Source organism: Cyprinus carpio, chromosome B2 (assembly GCF_018340385.1).
Source record: "Cyprinus carpio isolate SPL01 chromosome B2, ASM1834038v1, whole genome shotgun sequence".
In the NCBI taxonomy this organism is placed as follows: domain Eukaryota; kingdom Metazoa; phylum Chordata; class Actinopteri; order Cypriniformes; family Cyprinidae; genus Cyprinus; species Cyprinus carpio.
In genome coordinates, this window is record NC_056598.1 from 2,202,067 (window position 1) to 2,226,853 (window position 24,787).

Consider the following 24,787-nt stretch of genomic DNA (forward strand, 5'->3'; position numbering starts at 1 on the left):
GTGTGATTGTCACATCGTGCAGCCTGCGATGTAATTAATCTTCATCAGTCCCTCAGGTCAATGATTTTTTTTTAATTTATTTATTTTTTCAAAAAAATTCTAAAAATCATGTGTTGCTCGTCCAAGATTTCTTTACTTTTGTCACACTTGCACCGCGAAAACACACACACACACACACAAAAAAAAAACCCTACAAAAAAAATGTGAGTGGATTCGAGGAGTCTAAATGGGTGCAATTAAACAAGTAACAAAAGTGTCCCTCGTCGCATAAGAATTAATGGAATTTACGAGAAAAGATTTGTACCCAAAGGAAGGGCTGAGACTACAGAATATCCCCAAATGCAGAAAAAAAAAACTTACACACACACTCCATTAGAACACATTATAATATGTTTCATGGTTCTGCTGGGATATGACTGTCATTTTTCCAATTATTATTATTTATTTATTTAATTATATATATATATATATATATATTTGACACAACAGTTACATTTAAGAGATGGAGACCAATGAGTTTATATCTCATATATATATATATATATATATATATATATTATATATATATATATATATATATATATATATATATATTATATATATATATTTTTTTTTTTTTTACAAAATATGGATTTTTCAATATATATTTGAATCCATGAACAACCAAATAGAAGCCTCGAGATTTTCTAATTTCTCATGTTTCACTTGTTTTGCTCAGTTAAAAATCTCTGTAGGATTATATAGGCCCCTCTAGTGGCTGTAACGCTTAAATGCAATTCTGTCATTCTTCCCCACCAGATGGCATCAGAGACACTCAGTGACTCAATTCCAAGGCCATCTGTTGGTTTTTAATGAAACGACTGAAACTGTGTTAAACACATGTAAATACATGTAAGACCTCAAAAGACGTTGACCATCTGTTGGTTTTTAATGAAACGACTGAAACTAACAATTGTCAAAATACCCGTCTTGGCGAGTTTTCTTGTTTACACCGTCAGTTACGTCTTAAGTGAACAGTTGAGAAATAAACCTGATGTGTAAAAGTGCAGGCAAACATTCTGAAGCCAGTTTAGATGAGCTCAAAAACACAGCAAACCTTTCCAGTACTGCACAACTGTTCATCTCATCTCTAATGGGACCGTGAAATGAAAACGACCACAGATATGCCGTGAAAATATCTTTAATTATGCAAATGAAACAATGAAATCCAGCAGATGGTTAAAGTGAGTTGGTCGTGCTGTAATATAACAGCACTTCTTCCAAAGATCTCTATGTCTGCGTCAGATACTCCTCGTCTCTGGAAGCAAAGAACACAAAACAGACACTGAGTTTGCTGTCACAGTGCTGTCATGTTGTTTTAATGGTGATGATAAACCAACCTGCTAATAGCTGTGCAGCTAGATATTGCGTGTGGCACTGCATGTGTTCAACATCACGTCTCCTGTGGAAGAGTAAGTGCTCAGATCCTCCGCTCTGTTAAAAGTGTCAGGTCTGCAAACACACAAACACACACATGAGCTGACACACACGCTCACTGGTATAAACCAAGAGACCGTGTAAACACAGGTTTATGAGGAGGTTTAAGCAAGTGGAGACTTAAAAAGTTAATAATGACCTCCTCAGATGCAGGTTGGAGATGCAGCCCTCGAAGGTGTCTTTGGCCAGGATCACGCTGGAAGAATACGGTCCAGATGGAGATCCTATCACACTCTTGCCAACATCATCTTCATCGATGCGAAGTTCAATGCTAAAACAAAAAATAACATCAGTATGAAATAAATCAATCAATAAAAAATGCTTAATTGCATGTGTCAGAGAATTGATTGCATTCCAGTGTTTTTGAAGTGCTCCAACCCTTAATTAATTCATTTAAATTAATGAGTCCCTATTGGCTGCAACTTGTGTTTTCATTGCTATTTTTCAACAAAAGGGAGTAAATAATAATTTGAGTAAATGTTATAAAATGCAAATGTTATTTTTCTAATCATATTGTGCTTTGTCAAATCATATTAATAACTGCAATCAGGCAAAAATATACAAGACAATTTCAAATAATCTGTCTTTCCAGGCAAATGAATCTTACTTTTGGCCCTGAATGAAAACAGTGAGATAATGCCATTTTCCATCCATGTACTGCTTAGTAGATTTCCAGATGCTCTCCTGGAATTTGAGGAGCACATATCCGTTCTCCATGGAAAGCTCCATGTTTTTATTCTGCCACAGAGAAGTCACAGTGTCAGTGAGATACACAAGTCTACTTTAAAGCCACCAATGAAATAGAGGATGGTTTCAGTTAGACCAAAAAAAGTTAGCCTGAATGCACTGTAACTGCTAAATGCATAAATGTAAATAATTGTAAAACTGTATATTAAATAGAAAGCTCAATAAAATATACAGTATTTGTATTAAAATGTGTCATGTGTTCACATGTCCTATAGATGACAAATAAAGTATTTCATCTGCTGTGACAAATTTGAATGTATTTTCTTGGACTGAAATATATGGAGGATTTTTTATTTTATTTTAAATGCTTATTTAATATTTATATTTTTAAAATATATTTTCAAAAATATATTTCCTACCAATATATTTTGTAGCCATTTTTTGTATATTTTGACATATATTTTAGCAAATGTATATTTCATGTATTTTTGTGTATGTATTTGTTTGTATGTTTATGCTGCTCTTCTGAACATTTTCTTTTTCCCACACAACACTAAAGAGTTAAGGTCCTTGCACACTGAGTCCGAAATTTTCGTATGCGTTTTTTGTATTCGTCATCTTTCCTATCAAAATGCTTGCTATGAATGTGAAAACACGGAAATACGAACCTGGTCTGATTTCTTTTTTATTTTTATGATGGACAGAAGTTTCGGAGGCAGTGTGTAAACATGATCGAAACAATGTGAGGTCGTATTTATTTTCCAATGTGTGAAATTTTGGACTCAGTGTGCAATGGCCTTTAGACTTTGAGAATCTAATGTATACATGCATTTGACCATGTAGTGTGTGTGACTGTGGAAGAGATACACACATTGTTGCTGTTCTGCAGCAGGACGCCGTCTGGTTTTGTACTCCTGAAGCCCAGAGAAAGACTGACACCGTCTAAGTTGAAGTCTTCATAGAGTATCTCCAGTGCACTGCCGAGGCTGAAATCCGCTTTCCTGAACATCTGGAAAAGAGCACGATAGTTGAGTGCCTTTCTCTTTTTGTGAGAGAAACCAAGCTAGCATATTACATTTAGCCATTTAGCAGACGCTTTTATCAAATGAGGACAATGGAAGCAATCAAAATCAACAAAAGAACTGTATAGTCTGTTTACATATAATTAACTCTATAATCACTAAAAAGAAAAGAAATAGATAGAATACAAAATGAATAGAGAAGCTAGGGTTAGTTTTATTTATTTATTTATTTTTAATGAAAACAAGCAGTTAGTAAATGAAAAGAGTGAAAGTCTAAAAGGGACATTTATTGTTTTTTAGAATAGAGTTAGAATAGAGAGTGCTAGAGTTAGAGGGCCAAATAAAGATGGAAGAGATGTGCTTTTAGCCAATTCTTGAAGATGGCTAAGAACTCAGCTGCTGGGATTGAGCTGTGCAGGTCATTAAATGACACATTCAATCACAGTTGAATGTAAATATGAAAGATGAACCTGATTACCTGCAGCTCTTTGGTGCAGCCTCTGCCGACTCCCACTTTCTCCTGGACGGTCGGGATCAAGCTGCCCGCTGTGCCGATTTTCACACAGCCTTTCAGAGCCGGGATAATGATGTTGTATCTAGAATAACATAACATCCGGACACTTTAGAAAAGAGCTCCAGACCGTGTCAGTGAAACTGTGGATTTGTTTTAAACAGGACTTTTCAGAAAGACTGAAACGACAGAAGATGCAGTGCTGAATCTGACTATATCTGATTCAGTGTCGCAACACATAAGTGTGAATAACTGTGTTTAGGCCTCTGTTCATGATTGTTTGATATTGTATTTATGCATTTTTAACCCAAGTTGATTGCAGACTACATCACATTATATTATTTTAATATGCAAAACTATATACTGCCGATTCTCGAATGCTCCCCGCCTATAAAAACAGAGCGTTCTGCAGAGAGCCTCGAGAACAGGACAGAAGACAGCCTATTAAAAGAGCTGGGTTGTAACCCATTGCATGTAATCTGGATTAAAATTTGTAAGTAATCTACCCAGATCTGCCTATTACTTCTAAATGATGATGATTTTAGGTGTAAAATTCTTGCTAACATTATAAGCAGACCTCAGAGAACATTATAAAGTGATAAAAAAGTGCAGTTCATGATGAAAGACACGGACCTCTCACGCAAAGAGTTGGGTATCCCGCCGACGTAGAAGTGCTTGAAGATTTGTGGAATGACGTCCGTCCTGACCTCGGTGTCCCCTACTAGGATTTTAAACTCTCTTCCTGCACTAATCAAAACTCTCACATCTTTTTCCTGAAATGCAAAAGACAGAGTGCAATTTAATTGTTACTGCTGTGACTTTGGACAACATCTTAAAGACAAAAGTAAACTTGACTCTTCCTTACCATAGAGAGGTTTGCCTTATTCTGACTTCTGATGGGATCCAAAATATTAGTTTTGTTTTGGCCACGCAGAACAACGTAACCTTTCTCAAGAGAGACGCTGTAGTAAAAGTCCTGATGGGGTATGAATTAAACAAGATTTAAAATCTCAAAAAATAACTAATTGCTTTTATGCGAAATTTGTATGAAAGACACATCAGAAATGGTTCAATAGGCAAGAACAAACTCTTACATCCTCCTCGTCTCCCAAATACACCAAAAGAGCATCCTTAGCTCTCGTTTCCACTTTCTGATTGATCGACAGAAGGCTGGAGAATTTTTCAAGCAGGAATTTGGCGTAACCGGTGCCTTCATAGTATTCAGAATCTGAGTTTTTCAGAGGGATTTGTCTGAGCCAAAAGAAACAGAAACAGATTTTACTGAAGGTGATGTTCAAAGTAACTGTTCTGAACACCTACATGCAAACCAATAGTGATTGTGAATATAATATTACTCATACTGTAAGTACATAAGCATATCTCCAGTCACATGTTGAGAGCTTACCTCTTGCAAGGGGTTTCTAAGTTAATATCAACCGCGTTCTTAAAGTTGTACAGACTGATGAATCTGTCATTGAAGGTGGAAAACTCAATGCAGCCCTTGTATTTGCCGTAGTTGAGAGGGGCTGGCGGCTACAAAAGAGAGAAATGCTCTTTTTAAAAACAAATATGTATTTAAAAACGCACCAAGAATTAAAGAGCTCATCACCAGTTTTGGATGTAACGCTTTACAAGTAACACGAGTCACGTAATCAGATTACTTTTTCAAGTAACTAGTAAAGGATTGCATTACTTTTAAATTTACAACAAAATAGCTGAGCTATCAAAAACTACATCTGGATAATATTCAGTATTATTATCAAAGCATAAATCCAGGAAATTGCTTCCATCAACACCTCCAAAGCTTGCACAGAGATATACCACTTCCTGTATCAACATTTTACTCCATAACATTATGCCGTAACATTAGTTCATTTATAGGCTGTATATTGCTAATTTATCACATGCATGTGTTTACATGAAAGATCGCTCGTTTCTCCGTCCTGTTCACGTGTGTTTTTGTTCGGGAGGTTTTGTACTCGTTCAGAGGATGTGTAATAGCGCCCCCGAGTGTATAACAGTGAAAACACGAAAAGCCGTAAAAACTCGTCAGAGGCGGGGAAAGAGTTAAAAACAAATAAGCAAGCACAGCTCAGACAACAAAGTAATGCAAAAGTAACGTAACACATTACTTTCCATAAAAAGTAACTAGTAACATAATTAGTTATGTTTTTTATGGAGAAACACATTATCGTAATGCATTTCCCTAACAAAATCCTATAGGATAAAAAACATGCATTTTTACCCTGAAGTCATCTGGATAACCTCCGACATAGAAGACCACTTGGTCTGGCCTGAGGTCCAGCAGGTTTTGTATCTCTCCACCAAATTGTTCCTTCAGCAGCGGAGGCTTCGGATTGATTGACGTGAACTGCTTTGTTTGAGTGACTTGTGCATCTTGATAAATTCTAGATGACATATGGCAAAAATAAAAATAGGTGCATAAGATATAATGCAAGTACAACTATACTAATTCAGATGCAACACTATTTTAAAGGCTCCAGCAAACAAAAGCCCCCCAAAAAGGCAAAACATACTTTATTCCTTTGAATAGGTGCAAATTTGAACATATTTAACTGCAGATACTTGTGACAAAATATTCTGCACAAATGCAGCTGTATGCATATAAATGAATGCACAGATGATGGTTCCAAATTCAGCATAATGATCAGAAATTATGCATTCAGCATATTACCAAGTTTATACTGGAAATGCAAAGACAATAATGCATAGGTAAAACCTTGGAGATAGTAACCGATACATTTACATTCAGAATGTAACATACATTGCATTTCTTTTTTCTTTTTTCAAATGAACTGTAGTACATGTGTGGCAAAGTGGATGCAATAATACAGCAGGAACTCCACTTTTACTGCATCTAAATGATCACAGTTACTATGCAATACCGAGAGAAAAAAAAAATAAATAAAAAAAAAAAAAAATATATATATATATATATATATATATATATATATATATATATATATATATATATATATATTGACAGCAATAGCACACAGCTTTCAGGAAGTAATGGAGAAACACTGGAATTCAAACTAAACTGTTTCTGCCTAAAATATCTTCAAACACCAGTCATTTTTGTAATTGGTGTGTGCTACTATACCTGTAAAGGTCAATTTTGTCGAAGAAAGCCACGTCAGATGAGGACTCGGTGATGCTGGATACCTCGATATCATAATGCAATCCACTGAGCTTATAGATGACATGCAGGATGTTATTGCGAAGAGCCATGCCGATGTAGTCTCCGGATGTCTGCGAGAACATTTAACGAATGCATGCATGAGGCTCAAGCTAAAAACCTGATGTAGCCTGAAAAGATTTCAATGAACTGTGGTTGATGCACAGTAAAAATCACACTCACGTCCTTGTTTCCGAGGTACATCACGAACAGATTGTCATCACTTGTCTGGCCGTTCCCATCGAGCCGACTGGGGGCTTGCTTGGGTCTCTGGAGGGACAGGGTGAGACTGGTGTAGGCCCGCAGGTCGTCCAAGTCTTGCGGCGGACGCAGCTCTACATGCCCTTTACCCGTGAATTTCATCGGCACAACAATCTGCAAGAGATTTGAAACATTTAGAGGAGAACTGCACTCTCAGACAAATAGCTACAAAAGCTGTCACTGGGGCAGAACCTTTTCAAAAGGTTCACCTTTGAACCTTATTTACCCCCAAAAGGTGCATATTAGTACCTTAAAGGTAGCCTATTTTAAATTAAATAAATGCATTGATACAGCAAATCATGCTTCACTTTTAAAAGATAAAAAAAAAACCTGAACGTATCAGCAGCATCTTTATTTCAATCCACATGTCTTGTCACAGTCATTTCTACTCTAGTTGATTTTTCTCAATTCAAATGTTATGTCGCTTTACATTTCAGCAGTTATGCTTCATTCTGAATGTACTATTGATGGGATTGAATTCACAGAATATCTAAAATGAATAGCCTTACTCCGTTAGCAGCTTCTCGCGCTTGCTGGATCAGCTCCTTTATCTTATTAATATTATCAGTCACGTTGTTCCCGGTGCTTAACTCAGAATTGATCGCTTCTATTTTACGCAGCAGGGACGGGATGGAGCCGCTCAGATTTCTGACTGTCAGACGGAACGAGAAAATAATGCATAAGTTAAAAAGGTACAGTAGATGATGAAGAAACTGATTAAAAACTACAGGTGCAGCGCTCACCGGTCATTTCCACATTATTGAGAGCATTGTCCATATTAGAGAGAGTAGGAGTAATGGAGATATTGGTAACTTCTGCTTTGATGTTGCTTAGCTGGTCCATTGTGTCACTCGTGGAGCGATTGGCTGCCGCTGCCGCTTTCTTAGCCGCGTCGATGATGTTACCAATATCATCTGTGATCGGACAGAATGAAAACATATATTCAAGGATATTCATATCCCTGCTGAAAAACTGTCTTAAATGGAAAGATCTCCACAAAACATGTAAATTCTGTCATAATTTCTTCTGTTGAATATATATTTTGAAGAATGTTGGAAATGAAACAGATGACGGTAGCCATTGACTTTAATAGGGAGATTACTATGGAAGTCAATGGCCACCAGCAAGTGTTTGGTTACCACAACTCCTCAAAATATCTTCTTTTGTGTTCAACTAGAGAAAGAAACTCAAACCGGTTTGGAACAACGTGAGAATGAGTAAATGATGACAGTTTTCATGTCTGGGTGAACTGTCTCTTTAAGTCTAAGCAAGGGGTTGTAAATCAAACATGCCAGCACTTGTCGTTTCATAAAGCTTCTGTAAACCAAACCTCTCAGTGAACCGGTCTATGTGAGACTGTCTCATGTATGGAATGGGCGTGTTTTATCATTACAGTCATATATCAAGCAGCGCTCTTTTCTCACCTCTCTGAATCCCCTTCAAACCCTCCTGAACCGCGAGCAGCTCCTTTTCCAGTGCTTTCTCTTTCTCTTCCGCCTCTTGCAGGCGTTTCTTCTGATTACTGAGGTCTTTAGTTGCTTCTGATGAAGACAGAATACAGTGTTTAAATAACAATTGATTGATTATATAAAAGCAAATTCAACATGTAGATTTATCTTCACAGAGTTAGGTTTTTATTGAATTCAAACACACCTTTAAGATCTTTAGTTGCATTTTTGGCATCTTCAAGGAGGTTATTGCCATCTTTTTTCAGATTTGTTGCCCTGTTGATTAAGTCCCCTGCACTGACATCCTGGAAAAAAATTATAATAATAAAAATCAACTCACATTTAACCCTCCAGGGTTCCTCAGATGACCCCATTAAATATTTATTTTATTTTATTTTATTTATTTTATTTTATTTTTAATATTTTTTATTTTATTTTATTTTATTTTATTTTATTTTTTTATTTAAATTTTATTATTATTTTTATTTGATTATTTTTCAATTACATGAATGTACTATATTTTAGTAAATTTTTTAGGTTATTTAATCCTTTATATTTTTTGTGTATTTTATTGTACTAAATTATATTTATACAGTAGTTGAAAAAAAAAGTGAAAGTCGTGACATTTGTCAAGTATGGTAACCCATACTCGATCCATTTAATATCTGCTAACAACTTTGTAAGCATAGTGCAAATATAAAACATAGTGCAAATATAATAGGAGCACAGACTTAAGTTTGATCTCTTTTGAAAGAAGCCACTGGCCACATTATTGCAGAAGTGTGAAAAAAGTTATAGAAATTTAATCTAATTCTTATGAAAAATTCACACACACACAAAACTATTTTCAAATATTATGTGAAATATTTTCCAAAACATGACTTACTCTAAAACTGCATGAAAATCGAAATCATAAATCTAAACAAAATTGACCTTGATATTTAAGAAAAATTAAAAAGAGCTTTCAGTAAAAAGTTTTTGGACGCAGTATACCAAGCGTTCCCCCTAATTAATTTCCCATTCATTTCAGGACCATTTAATCTGAAACTCCAAACAGAGTAATTTATCTAATTAACTATTGTGTCACCTCAACACATTCAACAAATTCACAAGACTTTTTATCACTGATCTTTGTTTCAGCATTTTAAACTTCTTTTTGTGAATGTTTGGCTTGAAAAGTGTGCTTGTGCTATTTCTTTTTTGTTTGGCTTGATTTTTTTGTTTGTGATGTTTTTTTTTTGGTTTCATTTTAAAGCATACTAATATTTCACAGGGCCACTGCATGTATCCTAACTTTGACATGAATGTCTCCTACATTGAGTGCTTTGTCTGCAGCGTTGACAGCGTCGGTGATGTTTTTGTACGCCTCTATCCCAAAGAGAGCGGTCTGCACACCAGAGCGCCCACTCACATTCTGCACAGCACTGTCCAGGACAAAAACACCAATTATATGCCATATATCAACAATATATCAGCAGATTCTCATCCCTCTGGGGGAAAAAAATATGTTAAAGAGTCTATATGATGAACCAATGCAACTGGAATTATATTGAGATGAAAATCGAAGTGTGAAGTCTCTTACTCTTGCAGCTCTTTGGCCAGTTTGTGCATGTTTTCTGCATGCTCTTCTGCCTGTTTCACTATCTTCTCTTTGGCTGCTGCTTGTGAGATGATTTGGACTTTATCCTTGAGTTCGGTCTTTGATGTGCTGAGCTGCGCCGCAAGCTGTTTGTAATCCTGAGGGATCATGAGAGGATTTGTCACCAGTGAAATCACTAAACCTGTAACATATAAATGATCTGTACACAGTCAGTTAGATTAAGCAAATTAATGCATGAATGATACAGTAGTATTAAATGTAAATATTGCGCGAATAAAAAATAAGGTTGCTCAAATCTCAAATCTCATGGGGAAATGTCTGGGTCAGATCTCTCCCCAAATTAAATTTTCAGTACTTATAATACAGTAAATGTTAACGGAAATAAAATAAAATAACATATACAAAATGTAAACTTATTTTATTTCATCTATACATAGTTTCCAAGGCAATTTACTCATTTTAAAATAGTAAAACTAAAACTGAAATAATACTTAGTTAAAAACACACACACACACACACACACACACACACACACACACACACACACACACACACACAATTACGACACTTTTACTAAAATGAACATGAAAGAAGAAAACATAGATGTAAAATCTGATTAAAAATATTAACAAAAATTAATAATCTCAATTATACTAAAATAACACTATATATATATATATATAGTACAGACCAAAAGTTTGGAAACGTTACTATTTTCAATGTTTTTAAAAGAAGAATCTTCTGCTCATCAAGCCTGCATTTATTTGATCAAAAATACAGAAAAAAATGTAATATTGTGAAATATTATTACAATTTAAAATAATTGTTTTTAAATTTATTATACTTTAAATTATCATTTATTTCTGTGATGCAAAGCTGAATTTTTAGGATCATTATCACATGATCCTTTAGAAATCATTCTAATATGATGATTCATTATCAAAGTTGGAAACAGTTCTGCTGCTTAATATTTTTTCAGAACATGTGATACTTTTTTAGGATACTTTGATGAATAAAAAGTAAAAAAAAAAAAAAAAAAAAAAAAAAAGCTATGTTTTTAAAATATAAATATTTTGTAATAACAATATACACTACTGGTCAGTAATTTGGGGTCAGTAATTTTTTTTTTTCTTTTTTTTTTTTTAAATAAAATCAATACTTTTATTCAGCAAGGATGTGTTAAATTGATAAAAGTGATAGTAAAGAAAATATATTATTAGAATATATATTAGTAGATTTTTTATTTTTTTTTTTGAATAAATGCAGTTCTTTTTAACCTTTTATTCATCAAATATATTAGACAGCAGAACTGTTTCCAACACTCATAATAAATCAGAATATTAGAATGATTTCTAAATGATCATGTGATAGACTGGATGTTACATGTGACACTGAAGGCTGGAGTAATGATGCTGAAAATTCAGCTTTGCATCACATGAATAAATTATTTTTTTAAAGTATATTCAAATAGAAAACTATTATTTTAAGTTGTAATAATATTTCACAATATTACTGTTTTTTTCTGTATTTTTGATCAAATAAATGCAGGCTTGATGAGCAGAAGAAACTTCTTTCAAAAACATTAAAAATAGTAATGTTTCCAAACTTTTGACCTGTACTGTATATATATATATTTTTTTTTTTTTGAGTATATATAACTGTAATTCATATTAAACAATTAAATATAATTATATACATGGGTGACATTATAAATGTGTGATTATAAATTAGCCAGCAAACCTCCGAGTCTCTTATACTCTCTCTGTGTTTCTGAATGCTTACCGTTCTGCTGTCATTGAACATTTTCAGGGCGTCCTCGGTGTCTTTCAGCTGTTTCACCGCAAGCAGGATCTGATCCTGGACGAGGTCTCGCTCACGCTCCAGATCCTTCACTCGTTCTGAAAGAACAAACCCTAATGTATTGGCTCTTGACAGCATGTGTTTTTGAGTCTGGAGGACTGTAAGCTTCTTGATTCTCACCAGGATGTCTCTGAGGCCTTCGGCGTTGAGGTCGCTCTGATTGCTGGCTTTCTTCAGCGTATCATCAGCCTGCTTGAGCAAATCCTCCAACTCTTTCAGTTTGGCCTCATAGCTGCTCAGTAGACCGTAAACACGCTTCGACGCTGCCTCATTCTCATCGCACTGCTTTGCGATGTTTTTAACATTCTCCAGAACTGCAATGGAAACCGAACATTAATACAGCAGCTGGCAGTCAGCTGAGACATGCACAGGATGAATCCACAGCAAATGTACATTTGTTTGCTTCAGCTTGCTCTTTCTTAGCTGCGTCGTTCTGCGGCGTGAAGCTTCTCTTCTCCATCTCCTTCACCATGCTCTGAGACTTCTCCAGGAGTTTGACTAAATCAGCGTGAGGCAGAGCGGATCCACTGCTCTCTGAGTCCATCAGCTGCTTCAGGAGCTCTGAGGAACCAATCATGTACATAAATGTGACCCTGGAGCACAGAAGCAGTCATAAGAGTACATTTTTCGAAATTGAAATTTATGCATCATCTGAAAGCTGAATAAATCATCTTTCCATTGATGTATGGTTTGTTAGGAGGACAATATTTGGCTGAGATACAACTATTTGAAAATCTGGAATCTGAGGGTGCAAAAAAAAAAAAAAAAAAAAATCTAAAAATTGAGAAAATCACCTTTAAAGTTGTTCAAATGAAGTCCAAATGAACTGCTTTTGTACTCCAGTGTCACACATCATAAATACAGTTCTGATTACTTAAGCATTATTGAATACATTTAAAAAAAAATGATATAAAATCTAAAATTTATATTAAGGAATCTTAATTTTTATTATTATTATTATTATTATTTTTACTAAAAAAGACAGTATTAGCCTACCATATATGTAGTGTGGGTGTTTAACCAGCATAATGTGTTCAAAATTGGTATAATGTTCCATTTTTGCCTTATGGGTCTGTTTGGACCCAAAAAATGATTATTTTATAAAACAGTCATGACCTAATACTATAAAAAAAAAAAAAAAAAAAAAAAAAAAAAGTAGTAGTAACATAGTAAAACACAGTAACATTCAAAACTTTGAAGTGTTTTCATATTCATGAATTAATCAGAATATTAATGAGAAGTCGCTTATTAATGAGTGCATCTTGTGAGTGTTGAATGTTACTGTGTTATTACCATGTTATTACTACAGTTATGTCTTAAAATATTTTTTTTTATTTATTTTTTTTGTGTTATTACAATGTTATTTATTTAGTTTTGTATTTAAATAATAAGTTATTTTAAATGTTTTGATTTTATTTCTTTTGATTGCTTTGAATTTATTTTCTGAGAAGGTTTGTTTACTAAACTGCTGTCTAATTAAATGAACACCTCTACAAAACAAACCTGCTCTCACATACCACACAGAATTACAGGTGATTATTATTATTATTATTATTATTAAAAAAATCTGTTTGTGTTCTTACCTTTTATTTTTTGGAGGAGGTTCTGTGTCTCTGTGTCCAGAGCCTTTGCTCTTTGGTGGCTGTTTTCAGCGTTAGAAAGAGCTTTCCCTGCATCCTCAGACTGCTTTCTGACCTGGACATACAACGGGGGATGAAACAATTAATTATTTGATCTAAAGCAAGTGTGATGAAAATGGATTGATCTCAGATCGTGGGATGGGGGATTTAATTATTTGTTATTTGGTATGTGTGAAGTGTGATGAAAATGGATTGATCTCAGATCTGATATATGCAGCAAATATCCCATACAACAGTCCGAAATTTATTTTAAATATATGCTTAACATATGTTGTAAACTGTAAAGCTCAATAAAATATATTTTATAAATTGGAAATACTGTATATTTAGTTTCAACATATAGCAAAAAAAAGATTTTTTTTTTTTTTTTTTTTTTGAAATGTGAAAATATTTTATTGGACGAAAATATATGGAGAGCAAAAAAAAAACAGTAAACAAAAACAACAACAGTAAAAATAAAAGTAAAAATGTATGTAAATATATTTTAAGACATATTTTAACAAATATAGTTTGTGGCCCTTTTTTGTGTATTATAAAATAATTTGAAAGAATATATATGTTTGGGTTTTCTCTCTTGCTTATAAACAGTATTCTACATGAAACCTGCATGTTTTGTGTCAGAAAACACATCTTCTAGTACCTGTTCTTTCAGATTGTCCATATCTTTGGTCAGATAAGTAACATCTTGTTCCAGCTGGTTAATTTTAGGCACCTGTTTGTCGACAGTGACGCTGAACGTGTTCACCAGATTCTGAAAGAAAACCATCACAAATATAAAGAGCTGAAGGAGATATGTTCATGTATTTTCTTCAACACTAACACAACAGAAACTTGACCATCAGACTCAGAGTACAGTCTGGGTCGATCATGAAAAGATTAAATATTTAAATGATAAACGCTATGATATTTATTCCATGCAACAGCAAGAAAAGTGTGTGTGTGATAGACCCTTAAAGTACATGATCACACTTGTTCTATGTGCAGTAATAACTTGTGACTTGATATAACAATGTCACATGACTACTTTATGTGGATTGTGCCCCGGTGGAGGAATAAGAAAGGAGGAAAGGAGAGGAAGGAATACCCTTGTGGCTGCAATGGCTTCTTCAAGCTTCCTCAGATGCTCTTTAGATGAAGGCCTGAGAGAGTCCAGATCCAGCTGATCTTTAATTCTTCTGAGCTCAGTATCAAACTTTTCCAGATCATTCAGCAGTGTCTGTGCACAGTTATCACACTCTGAAAAAATCACACACACACACACACCGTTACAAAAGAACACTGGACAAGATAATAAAATAATGAAAACAATGAAACCCAGTGGTTTGTGTGATGCTAATAACATCCTCTACCTTCACACTGCTCTTCTGTGTTTGTGTCCCGGAGCTCCAGAGAGTTCCTGCACACTATATCGTGAATGAAAATACACACACAACTGATTATTTCAACCCTCGGCTGCAATATTCATTAAAAAAAATAATTTCACATCTTCAGGTCTTATTTTACATTTACTATAAGAAATAAAATGTTACTTAAAAGAACACAATATTTATTTATGTCTGTTTATCTGTCTGTCTGTCTATTTATTGGCATTAGAACATTACTATCATGGCAAATTTCCAACCAAATGTTCATTACTGTAGAAAAAAAGTGATTTTTTTTTTTGTATTGCCATTAACTTATTCTGGTTTAAATGATAAATAATAATAATAATTAAAAGTAACTATTGTGGTAAGAGCAATGATTATTAGGAATTATAAAAATAACTCAAAAGGAAAACATCCATATGCATTATGATGTTTTAGAATATTTTTGCAGTGGTATTGAGAATGCTTTGTGTTGGGGGTGAGAATTTAATGTAATTGTGCTTTTTTTTGCTATCATTTTGAGTTGAAATGTGATATTCACCTACAAAGAGTGTTTTGTGTTGGGGTCATTAATAAAGACTGATAAGGACACACACACACACACACACACACACACACACACACACACCTCCAGTCTTAGAGTCACACAGGTTTCCAGGACAGTTGCACAGACGACAGCGTCCACCGGAAACCAGAGGATCGCCGTAATATCCCGGAGCACATCTGAGGAGACATGACCACAGACAGATTCATCTCTACAGCACACAGATGCAGCGCTCCCAGTCATTCTTTTCTTTCAATCAGCACAGGCTTTGTATTTCATTCTGGAGCTGATCAATCGCAAGCCTCAATGATCTGACCTCATTCACTTCATTTTTGGAGCAAAACAGCATTATCTGTGGATCATTTTGGCAATGTTGACTCAAAAACTGAACATCCAGCTTCAGTAGAAGAGCCATGCTGATTGACCAATACCTGATCAGCATAAACCCGCCTGGACAAGCACAGAAATGCATGCTGGTTTAAGCTTGTCTTTTCAGCATGGATGTGAAGTCACAGATTTTTACAGTTTTGGGAAGTTTAGGAAAGTGAATCACTCACCGCTCACATCTTTCGCCCGTGTAACCGTCTTTACACAGACACAGAAGTCTGCCATCGGTTTCAGTGCAGCCCAGAGCAAAGCTGCAGGAAGAGAGGACACCATTACTGCACAACATACATGTGCTGTTTTATTAGCTATATTTACATTTAAATAAATAGTGGGCACAATATATCACCATACTTCCTCAGCTGATTGTAAACATACAAACAACTGTAAACATGTTTTCTGAAATGTTATGTCTGAATATGCAAATGAGGCATTATCCTATTAAATATGCACTTTTGCATAAATTTCCAGAACAAAAATTATTATTATTACAGTTTTTACAGAGGGGATTTTGGATTTCTCTTTTTATCACTCCATAAATCAGAAAATACTGTCAACAGCTGAACAAATCTCTCTCTCTCTCTCTATCTCTCTCTCTCTCTCACACACACACACACACACACACACACACACACACACACACACACACACTGTTCCATTTTTTTAGGAATAAAATGTTGCATAAAATCCGGTGAATGATATTTGAACAAACCCCTCAGTAAAACACTGCAGAAAGTCTCTTCTGCTCACAAAAGCTGCACTTATTTGATCAAAAATGCAGTTAAAAAATAAAAATAAAAAGTCATGTTAAACAGAAATTTCTGTGTGAATATCTGTTAAAATGTAATTTATTTCTGTGATGTGCAGCTGTATTTTCAGCATCATTACTCCAGTCTTCAGTGTCACATGATCTTCAGAAATCATTCTAAAATGCTGATTTGCTGCTCAAGAAACATTTCTGATTATTATCAATATTGAAGACAGTTGTGCTGATGATTTTTATTTTTTTTTAACTGAAATCCACAGATGCATATAGATAAAGTGCAATAAAATAAACACATAAAAGTGTATTTTGGATGTTTTCTGTCTACTAGTCTGTAATAACAAATATCAAAACAGCAGTTTTCTCCTGCAGTGTTTCTGTGCTGTTTCCATCACAGATGTGAGTCTTACTTGTTGCCGTCGTTGCTGAAAGGACATGGGCACGCGCTGCATCTCCTCTGAGCAGCGTTTGAGTAATATCCGTCTCTACAGCGCTCACAGTGATCCCCTGCTGTATTATCACTGCACTTCTGTTACACAGAGCACTCGTGTTACTGAACTGAACACAAACACAGGCAACAAATCCATGGTGCAACACTGAAGACAGAGCACATCATTACCAGACACCGGCCGGTGTTTTCCTCACACTCGTCAGAGAAACCGTTACAGGAGCAGCGCACACAACGAGCAATCAGACCACTCCTGTCCAGATAGAAACCAGCAGCACACCTCTGATGAGAGACAGCAGGGGGTGTTCAAAGGAATATGTGATAAAACAATACACAAAACATGAGAGATTGGGGGGTGTGTTATAAAGTGTTATTTGAGTATTATTTAGATATTGAGAGTTTTTTTTGTTGTATGTATTGTAACATATTGTCGGAGGTGAAAATGTACTGAACAATTATAGTTAGATGAAAGAACGCTGTCAAAACTAAAAGCTCCCAGACAAAGATGAACTTCAAAAAAATAAATAAAAATGGTTTACATATATTTATTATTATTCTTTCTTCTTCTTCGTCATTTGCTCATCCAGTTAAATCACAGTTCCCAATGCCAGGCTGTCATATATTAGGTATTAATCTCAAATCTGTCCTGAAACCATTTACCTGAAGTTGTCTACCTGGTCTCATGGCATAAATGTACCTGGGTGCACTTTCTAGTGTACACTTCGGTTACATTCAGCTATGTCTAAAACGCTATAGCTTTAGTAATCTATAAACTATCTCTTCATGACCATACAATTTATGCTGAAATGAATGTCATTGGCTATTAATGTTCAGCAACATATGAGCATATCTGACTGAAAAAAGCATATATTCTAAGTCATGACTTTGATACTCAAGTGGTTGAAATAAAAGACAAGAGAGAAACAAGGAGAACAGGGTGCTTGTTTAAATCAATAAAGCTTTGGATTGATGCTAAAACTATACACAAAACAGAAGAGAGAAACAAAATAATGAAATGCTGAACTGAATGGATAAGGTATGGCCAATGCATTGTTATTTTAGTAGTTTTTTACTATAACTTATAAACTTGTTATTTTTAGACAGTTTTAGTAGTAGTTTTTATTAATAGGCTATTTTAAATAAGTTTTTTTTTTTTTTTTCCATTTTCATTGTAGTTAATCTAAAAATCAAAACGAGTATTATATTGACGTCTTAACGAGTAAAAAGTATTAATCATCTAATTTACACAATTTCTAAAATAAGTGTAGGGCCTACTCTGTAAAACATTATTTCTCAAAGTTGTAAAAACAAATATATATATTATTAAGAAAAATTGTTTTTACTTGCCATTTTCTTTCTAATGGTTAATGAAATTTACTAGCAATTTCTGAGCAAAAACTACACTATTATTATTATTATTATTATTATTATTATTATTATTTTCTCAGTGTACTTACTTCATACCTCTGTATACAGTATAGAACAAATACTGGCAATTATGAAAGCTGAATGAAATTATAGACGAAACGCATTTCTTTTAGGCTAATAACTTGTTTTCCTTCACAAAGGTTCATCAGCTCTGTCTCTGTACCTGTGGATCGTCCACCGAAGGGATCTGGACGCGCTGTGTGTCGTGAAGAGATGGAAACTGGACGCGCTGAGCGTCGTTCCCCGCGGGATACTGAACTCTCTGCGTCCACTCTGCGTGTTCACTCCTGTGCTCGGGTCTGGGTCCTCCATAAACCAGCGCCAGCAGGGCCCCTAGCGCAAGGGCCCTCAGCTCCGCACTCCTCCACGCCACTGATCCTGACATTCTCGTGAAATAGCTCGCGTCGCGCTCAGGTGCGCTTTTAAAGACGGAGCGAAACGCCCCAGACGCGCGCTGACGCGCGAATCCTCAGAAGAACCAGGAACTGAGTCAGAAGTGTGTCCTGTGCTCAACACATGAGAAATACCAAAACCTCACACTTCCAAGACAGAGGAAAAATACACAAGCCATTTTTATCAGTGTTGTTTTGGTAAGACGTTAGTTTAGGGACCAATTCTCATTAACTAATTGCTTATTAAGCATGCATAGACACTAGCATATTGGCTGTCTATTAGTACTTATAAAGAATATTCAAATATTTGAAAATCTGGAGTGCAAAAAAAAAAAAAAAAAAAAAACAATTCTCCTTTCAAGTTGTCCAAATTAAGTTCTAAGCGAAGCATATTACTAATCAAAAATTAGGTTGTAATATATTTATGGTAGGAAATGTACAAAATATCTTCATGGAACATGAATGAACATCTTTACTTAATATCCTAATTATTTTTGGCATAAAAGAAAAATCTATAATTTTGTCCCATACAATGTACTGTTGGCTATTGCTACAAATACACCTGTGCTACTTATGACTGCTTCTGTGCTCCAGGGTCACATATTAATTCTTCATGACCATATTCTAGATTCCTTAATCCACCCCATACCTAAACTAATCACTACTAACTATTATCAAGCAGCAAATTAAGAGTTTATTGAGGGAAAAGTCATAAATAATAGTGAGAATTGTTCCCTGAACTGAAGTATGGCCATTGTTTTGATATATAAAGTATTTTTGGTCACACTTTAGTTTAGAGACCAATTCTCACAATTTCCTATTAACTATGACTTTTCCCTCAATAACCCTTAATTTGCTGCTTACTAATAGTTATGGGTAGTAATATTTTTTTTTTTTTTTTTTTTAATACAGCATTTACTCATTACAATACAATCAACTGCTAAAAATGTATTTGTTAATTGTGCCTAATGCATTAACTGAGGTTGTTGAATTTATTGTATCGAATTTTGTTATTATATTAAATTATTGGTAACACTTCAGATTAGGGAACAATTTGCACTATTAGCTAACAATTAACTATGACTTTTGCATCAGTAAAGACCTGCTTTTCTGCTTAATAATAGTTAGAAGTTAGTTGTAAAGTTTAGATATCAGGGTTCATGGAGCTAAAATATACAGAATACGGCACTAACGTGCTTAACGATCAGCCAGTGTTCTAGTAACATGCATGCTTGTTAATAGTGAGAACTGGTCCCTAAACTAAAGTGTATATTATTTAATATTAATATATCTTCTCATCTCCACATGCAAGAAGCTCTCTCATTAGCTTCAGTATGTTGTTATTATGTCTTTCATTCGTCTGCTGTTTTAACGTATCATTGTTAGTAACTATGACAAACAGTGAGTGAATGAGACGCCATCACACATTGATCAGAATGATTCAGGTTTGTTTTCTCAGCTTCCACACCCAGTCTAGAGAAGTCTCCACACGTCCCGTGCGTAGGAAAACATGTCCTCCGGTTACAGACTTCAGCTCAGCATGTGTTTGGGTGTGGTGAAGGATATGGACACAGACAGGACTCTGGAAATGCAGTACACTCTTAGAAAAAAGGTAAAGCTGTCAGTGGGGCGGTGCCTATTCAAAAGGTACAAATATCTACCATTTAGGTACTATATACTGTATAATACCTTTAAGGTACTTATATGCACCGTTTACGGGTTAAAAAGGTACAGATGTATAGCTTTTGAGAGGGTTCCTCCCCTGCTACAGCTTTTGTACCTTTTTTTTTTTTTTTTTTTAATGAGAGAGCTAGCTGCTTAACAATCCAACAAAACAAGTTCTTATTTTGCTGTAACAAAGTCAAGTTAAAGCCTATTAAAATGTGATTGTTCTACTCATTCAGAAATGGCTGTTCGATTTGAAAATTGATATGTATTCAACAATTTGTAGGTCTCTTATTTATTGAATAAAAAATATGATTCATGTGGACAATGCATTTAATACAGTGTAGCTATTTATTGCACATACATGCTGTTGAGGCTGTGATGGGTTTAATACACATTGTAATTTAATAGGGTTGTAATTATAAATAATCACATTCTTTAAAAAGTACAATGGAACAACATGTAAATGCACAATAAGTACATGCATGAAATCCATATTTCTTTTATTGTACCCATACAGCAAAATATGTATTTTTAATATATATATATATATATGTACATGCATGAAATCCATATTTTTTTTATTTTTAATATATATATATATATATTCCTATATACAAAAAAGAAAGCAAAAATTATTTTTTAAAATATATTTTTTTTAATGTTATGTTTGTGTAAATGTACTGTCTGCCAATATATTTTGCCATATATATATATATATATATATAAAGAAAAACAATAACAATTCTCGCTGCTCAACGACATTTGGAAATATATTTTGTACTGTATATCTTTTGTATATGAAGATTAAAAAAATATTATATGTGATAAAACTAATATTATATCAGAATCAGAATCAGAATCAGAAAGAGCTTTATTGCCAAGTTTGCTTGTGCATACAAGGAATTTGTTTTAGTGGCATAAGCTTCCAGTACATAGAGACAACAACACACACACAAATAATAATAATAATAATAATAATTTGCAAATAAATAAATTGTATAAACAGTTGTGCTATAGATGATAATGGAATATAATAGAGTAAGATGCAGGGATGTACTTGGATGGAGGGGAAACAAATACATATAAAGTTATTGCACATTTTTATTTTGTTTTTTAAGTTTTGATGTTTTTGATGTTAATGAGGTAGATTGGATGGTGTTGTTGTTGCTGACTGTCCTGGTATTTGCGGCTCTGAAGCGCAGGCCAGATGGCAAAAGTTCAAAGATGGGAGGGATTGGATGAGAGGGATCCAGAGTGATTTTCTGAGCCCTTTTCCTCTGAATCTATACAGTTCTTGAAGGGTGGGCAGGGGAGCACCAATAATCCTTTCAGCAGTCCGAACCATTCTCAGTAGTCTTCTGATGTCTGATTTTTGTAGCTGAGACAAACCAGATAGTTACTGAAGTGCACAGGACAGACTCAATGACGGCTGAGTAGAACTGTTTCAGCAGCTCCTGTGGCAGGTTAAACTTCCTCAGCTGGCGAAGGAAGTACAACCTTTATTGGGCCTTTTTAACAATGGAGTCAATGTGATAAATAAATGTGTTAAATAAATAATAGGCTACTAATTTCTGTTGCATTTCCAGAATCCTGTCAGTAGGCAGCAGGCAACAGAAAGAAGTATTATTTCTTTAACAATTTTTTTTTCTTCTTCTTTTTTTTTTTCTTTCTACAATGGAACAACATGTATACACAATAAGTAGCCTATGCAGTAAACCAATATGTCCTTTATTGTAAATGTAAGTCAAAGGCTGTATTTACTAGTGGCCAGGCCGCATCGTGTATGAAACCTCTTTCTCCACGCCTGACTCTACATCCGTTATGTGTGTGATTCAGATTAATGTTATGCTCAGTATCTCAGAATTATTGTGTGATATTACTGTACATGGGTGTGATTGGGCATGTCAGTACAACAGACTGTAATTACCAAACCTAACCTGCAATTTCATACAAAAAATACAGAGTGTTCTGTTCTCCATTCAACATTCCTATCATATACATAAAATTATTCAGCCATTCCTTAGCTTTCAAATGAATTTAGGTAATAGCTGGTTCATAGGCTATATATATACTGTATATATATATATATATTAGTATATATATATATATATATATATATATATATATATATATATATATATATATATATACACATATATAGAACCAAGGAACCCATGGGTGCTTAAAAAAACTGCATAAAAAAGTCTATCTATACATATCTATAGAAGTCTTAAATTAGAGAAAGAACTTCACATGATATTTGTAATAAAGCATATATTTGTAATAATAATAATAATAATAATAATAATTATATATATATATATATATATATATATATATATATATATATATATATATATATATATATATATATATATATATATATATATATATATATATATATATATATATATATATATATATATATATATATATATATATTAATTATTTTTTTTTCTAATGCATTTTAAACATTTTACTCAGTTAATGCTCATCAAATAATCTAATGTAAAATCTAATGTAAAAAAAAAAACAGCAACATATTTTTTCAGGTGTTATTAGGTTACTATTCCCGTTCAAATATTTATGAATCAAAGTCTTGTAAGTAAGTTAATGAAAATGCAGACAAATCATCTACAATGTATTTTGTGATAACCTGGAAAACACACTGCAACATAAAGCTCTGTCAGATTCACCAAAATTCACTTGTGCGTGTAAATGTATTGTTTTACTGTTTTACAAAGGCCAGTAAACATGTTTGCTCATATTAATAAAACCAAAATCAATTAAAATTAAACACAAGTCAGTTTTCCCTGCAACCAACAGATGTCCTCATTGCTTCAGTTCATCCAGTTATCAGTTAATAATCAGTTTCCATGGTAAACATTGCTGCTCATAACTTGGTTAAATGTGTATGTCTTAAATGCAGTTTGTTCTGAGAATATCTAGGTCTGATACCAGACTGTGCTTTCATTTATGTTTGTCCCATCTGCCTTTTTGGATCAGAGTTTTTGGATCATTTGTCCTTATCAATTTTATTTATTTATTTTTTGACACAGATGAAACTGAAGCTATATAGGGACTGAAGTACAGTGTGTTCAGTGGATTGTACTGTTGTTTAGCAACACACTAACTGTCCAGCTTTGTTTTGTAATTATACTAGACATTAGTATATTTTTGTATCAGTATTAGCAATTTTTTTGATTTTCTCTTTACAGCTTGAATGTGTCTTTTAATAGCACGGCACATGCGTGTTAAATTGCACGTTTCATCTGAAACTGGATCAGTGGGTCATCGTTGTGTACTGTACCTGTCGCTCTCATACAGCACGTCCTCTGCTTACCATCAGTGAGGAAACCTCTGAAAGACTGAACTAAAGCAAGTCTATAGGAGCATTAAAAAACGTTCATTATTTAATCTGTGAAGTTTATGTATCTGTAAAGTTAACGTGTGACTATTTTTCTATTAACTGGTTTACTGATATAATTCCTGTGGATGAAGATTTTCTCTATTAAAAAGTGCTAATAGATGTTTTTATGAACTGAGGGATGAGTCAAAATAACTGTGTGTGGTAAATGACAGCATGCTAGAGATGCTGTAAAAGAGAGCGCAACTCAGAAAACAATGGGGCTAAAGCCTGTCGATTATCTCTGAATATAGCAACAAAACCCACCGCAACACTTTCCTCAATAGTTAATCAATGTGCACTGCAGAATATATGATCATCCAATAACATATTAATATCTGGTGTGTTATGTGATGAAAATTCACAATAAAATCAGTAGGTTTTCAGCAAGTGTTAAAAGTTGGAAAATTTTGTAATCAGATGTTATTGGGGTCAAAGACCATTCATTAAACATATAAAAGGAGGAAGATGCAGAATACTTTTAATGCAACAGTTTCTGTTACTTAATCCAAAATTTGCATCCAAAAAAATGACAGAGATGAGAGGTAAATTGTGAATACGGGGGCGATTTGTGGAGCAAATGTGTCTTTTGACTGTGGATTCATCTTATTTTCAGAATCTTGTGAGAACTAGAATTATGTATAATATAACAGCTCCTACAATAGTGCCTTCAATAAAACATCATT

General features: G+C 34.1%; 2 protein-coding genes across 2 annotated transcripts; both read right to left on the reverse strand.

The window, feature by feature from the left end:
• Positions 1-1,164: 1,164 nt before the first annotated feature.
• Positions 1,165-12,324, reverse strand: LOC109103706 (laminin subunit alpha-3-like). The gene is made up of 21 exons (XM_042717702.1): positions 12,185-12,324; positions 11,987-12,102; positions 10,187-10,341; positions 9,920-10,028; positions 8,810-8,909; positions 8,581-8,697; positions 7,900-8,070; positions 7,666-7,808; positions 7,079-7,270; positions 6,821-6,969; positions 5,942-6,104; positions 5,102-5,229; positions 4,791-4,947; positions 4,562-4,672; positions 4,330-4,469; positions 3,664-3,781; positions 3,035-3,172; positions 2,084-2,214; positions 1,616-1,747; positions 1,380-1,491; positions 1,165-1,297 (listed from the first exon to the last, which is right to left on the reverse strand). The coding sequence occupies exons 2-20, from the start codon at positions 12,005-12,007 to the stop codon at positions 1,398-1,400; spliced, it is 2,469 nt and encodes an 822-aa protein (XP_042573636.1). The 5' UTR covers positions 12,008-12,102; positions 12,185-12,324; the 3' UTR covers positions 1,165-1,297; positions 1,380-1,397.
• Positions 12,325-12,522: 198 nt separating this feature from the next.
• LOC109074149 (laminin subunit alpha-3-like) lies at positions 12,523-19,046 on the reverse strand. Its single transcript, XM_042717703.1, has 10 exons — positions 18,799-19,046; positions 17,379-17,489; positions 17,170-17,288; positions 16,170-16,250; positions 15,697-15,791; positions 15,054-15,107; positions 14,789-14,940; positions 14,345-14,455; positions 13,648-13,759; positions 12,523-12,657 (listed from the first exon to the last, which is right to left on the reverse strand). Exons 1-10 carry the CDS (start codon positions 19,018-19,020, stop codon positions 12,638-12,640), a joined length of 1,077 nt encoding a protein of 358 aa, XP_042573637.1. The 5' UTR covers positions 19,021-19,046; the 3' UTR covers positions 12,523-12,637.
• Positions 19,047-24,787: the final 5,741 nt, after the last annotated feature.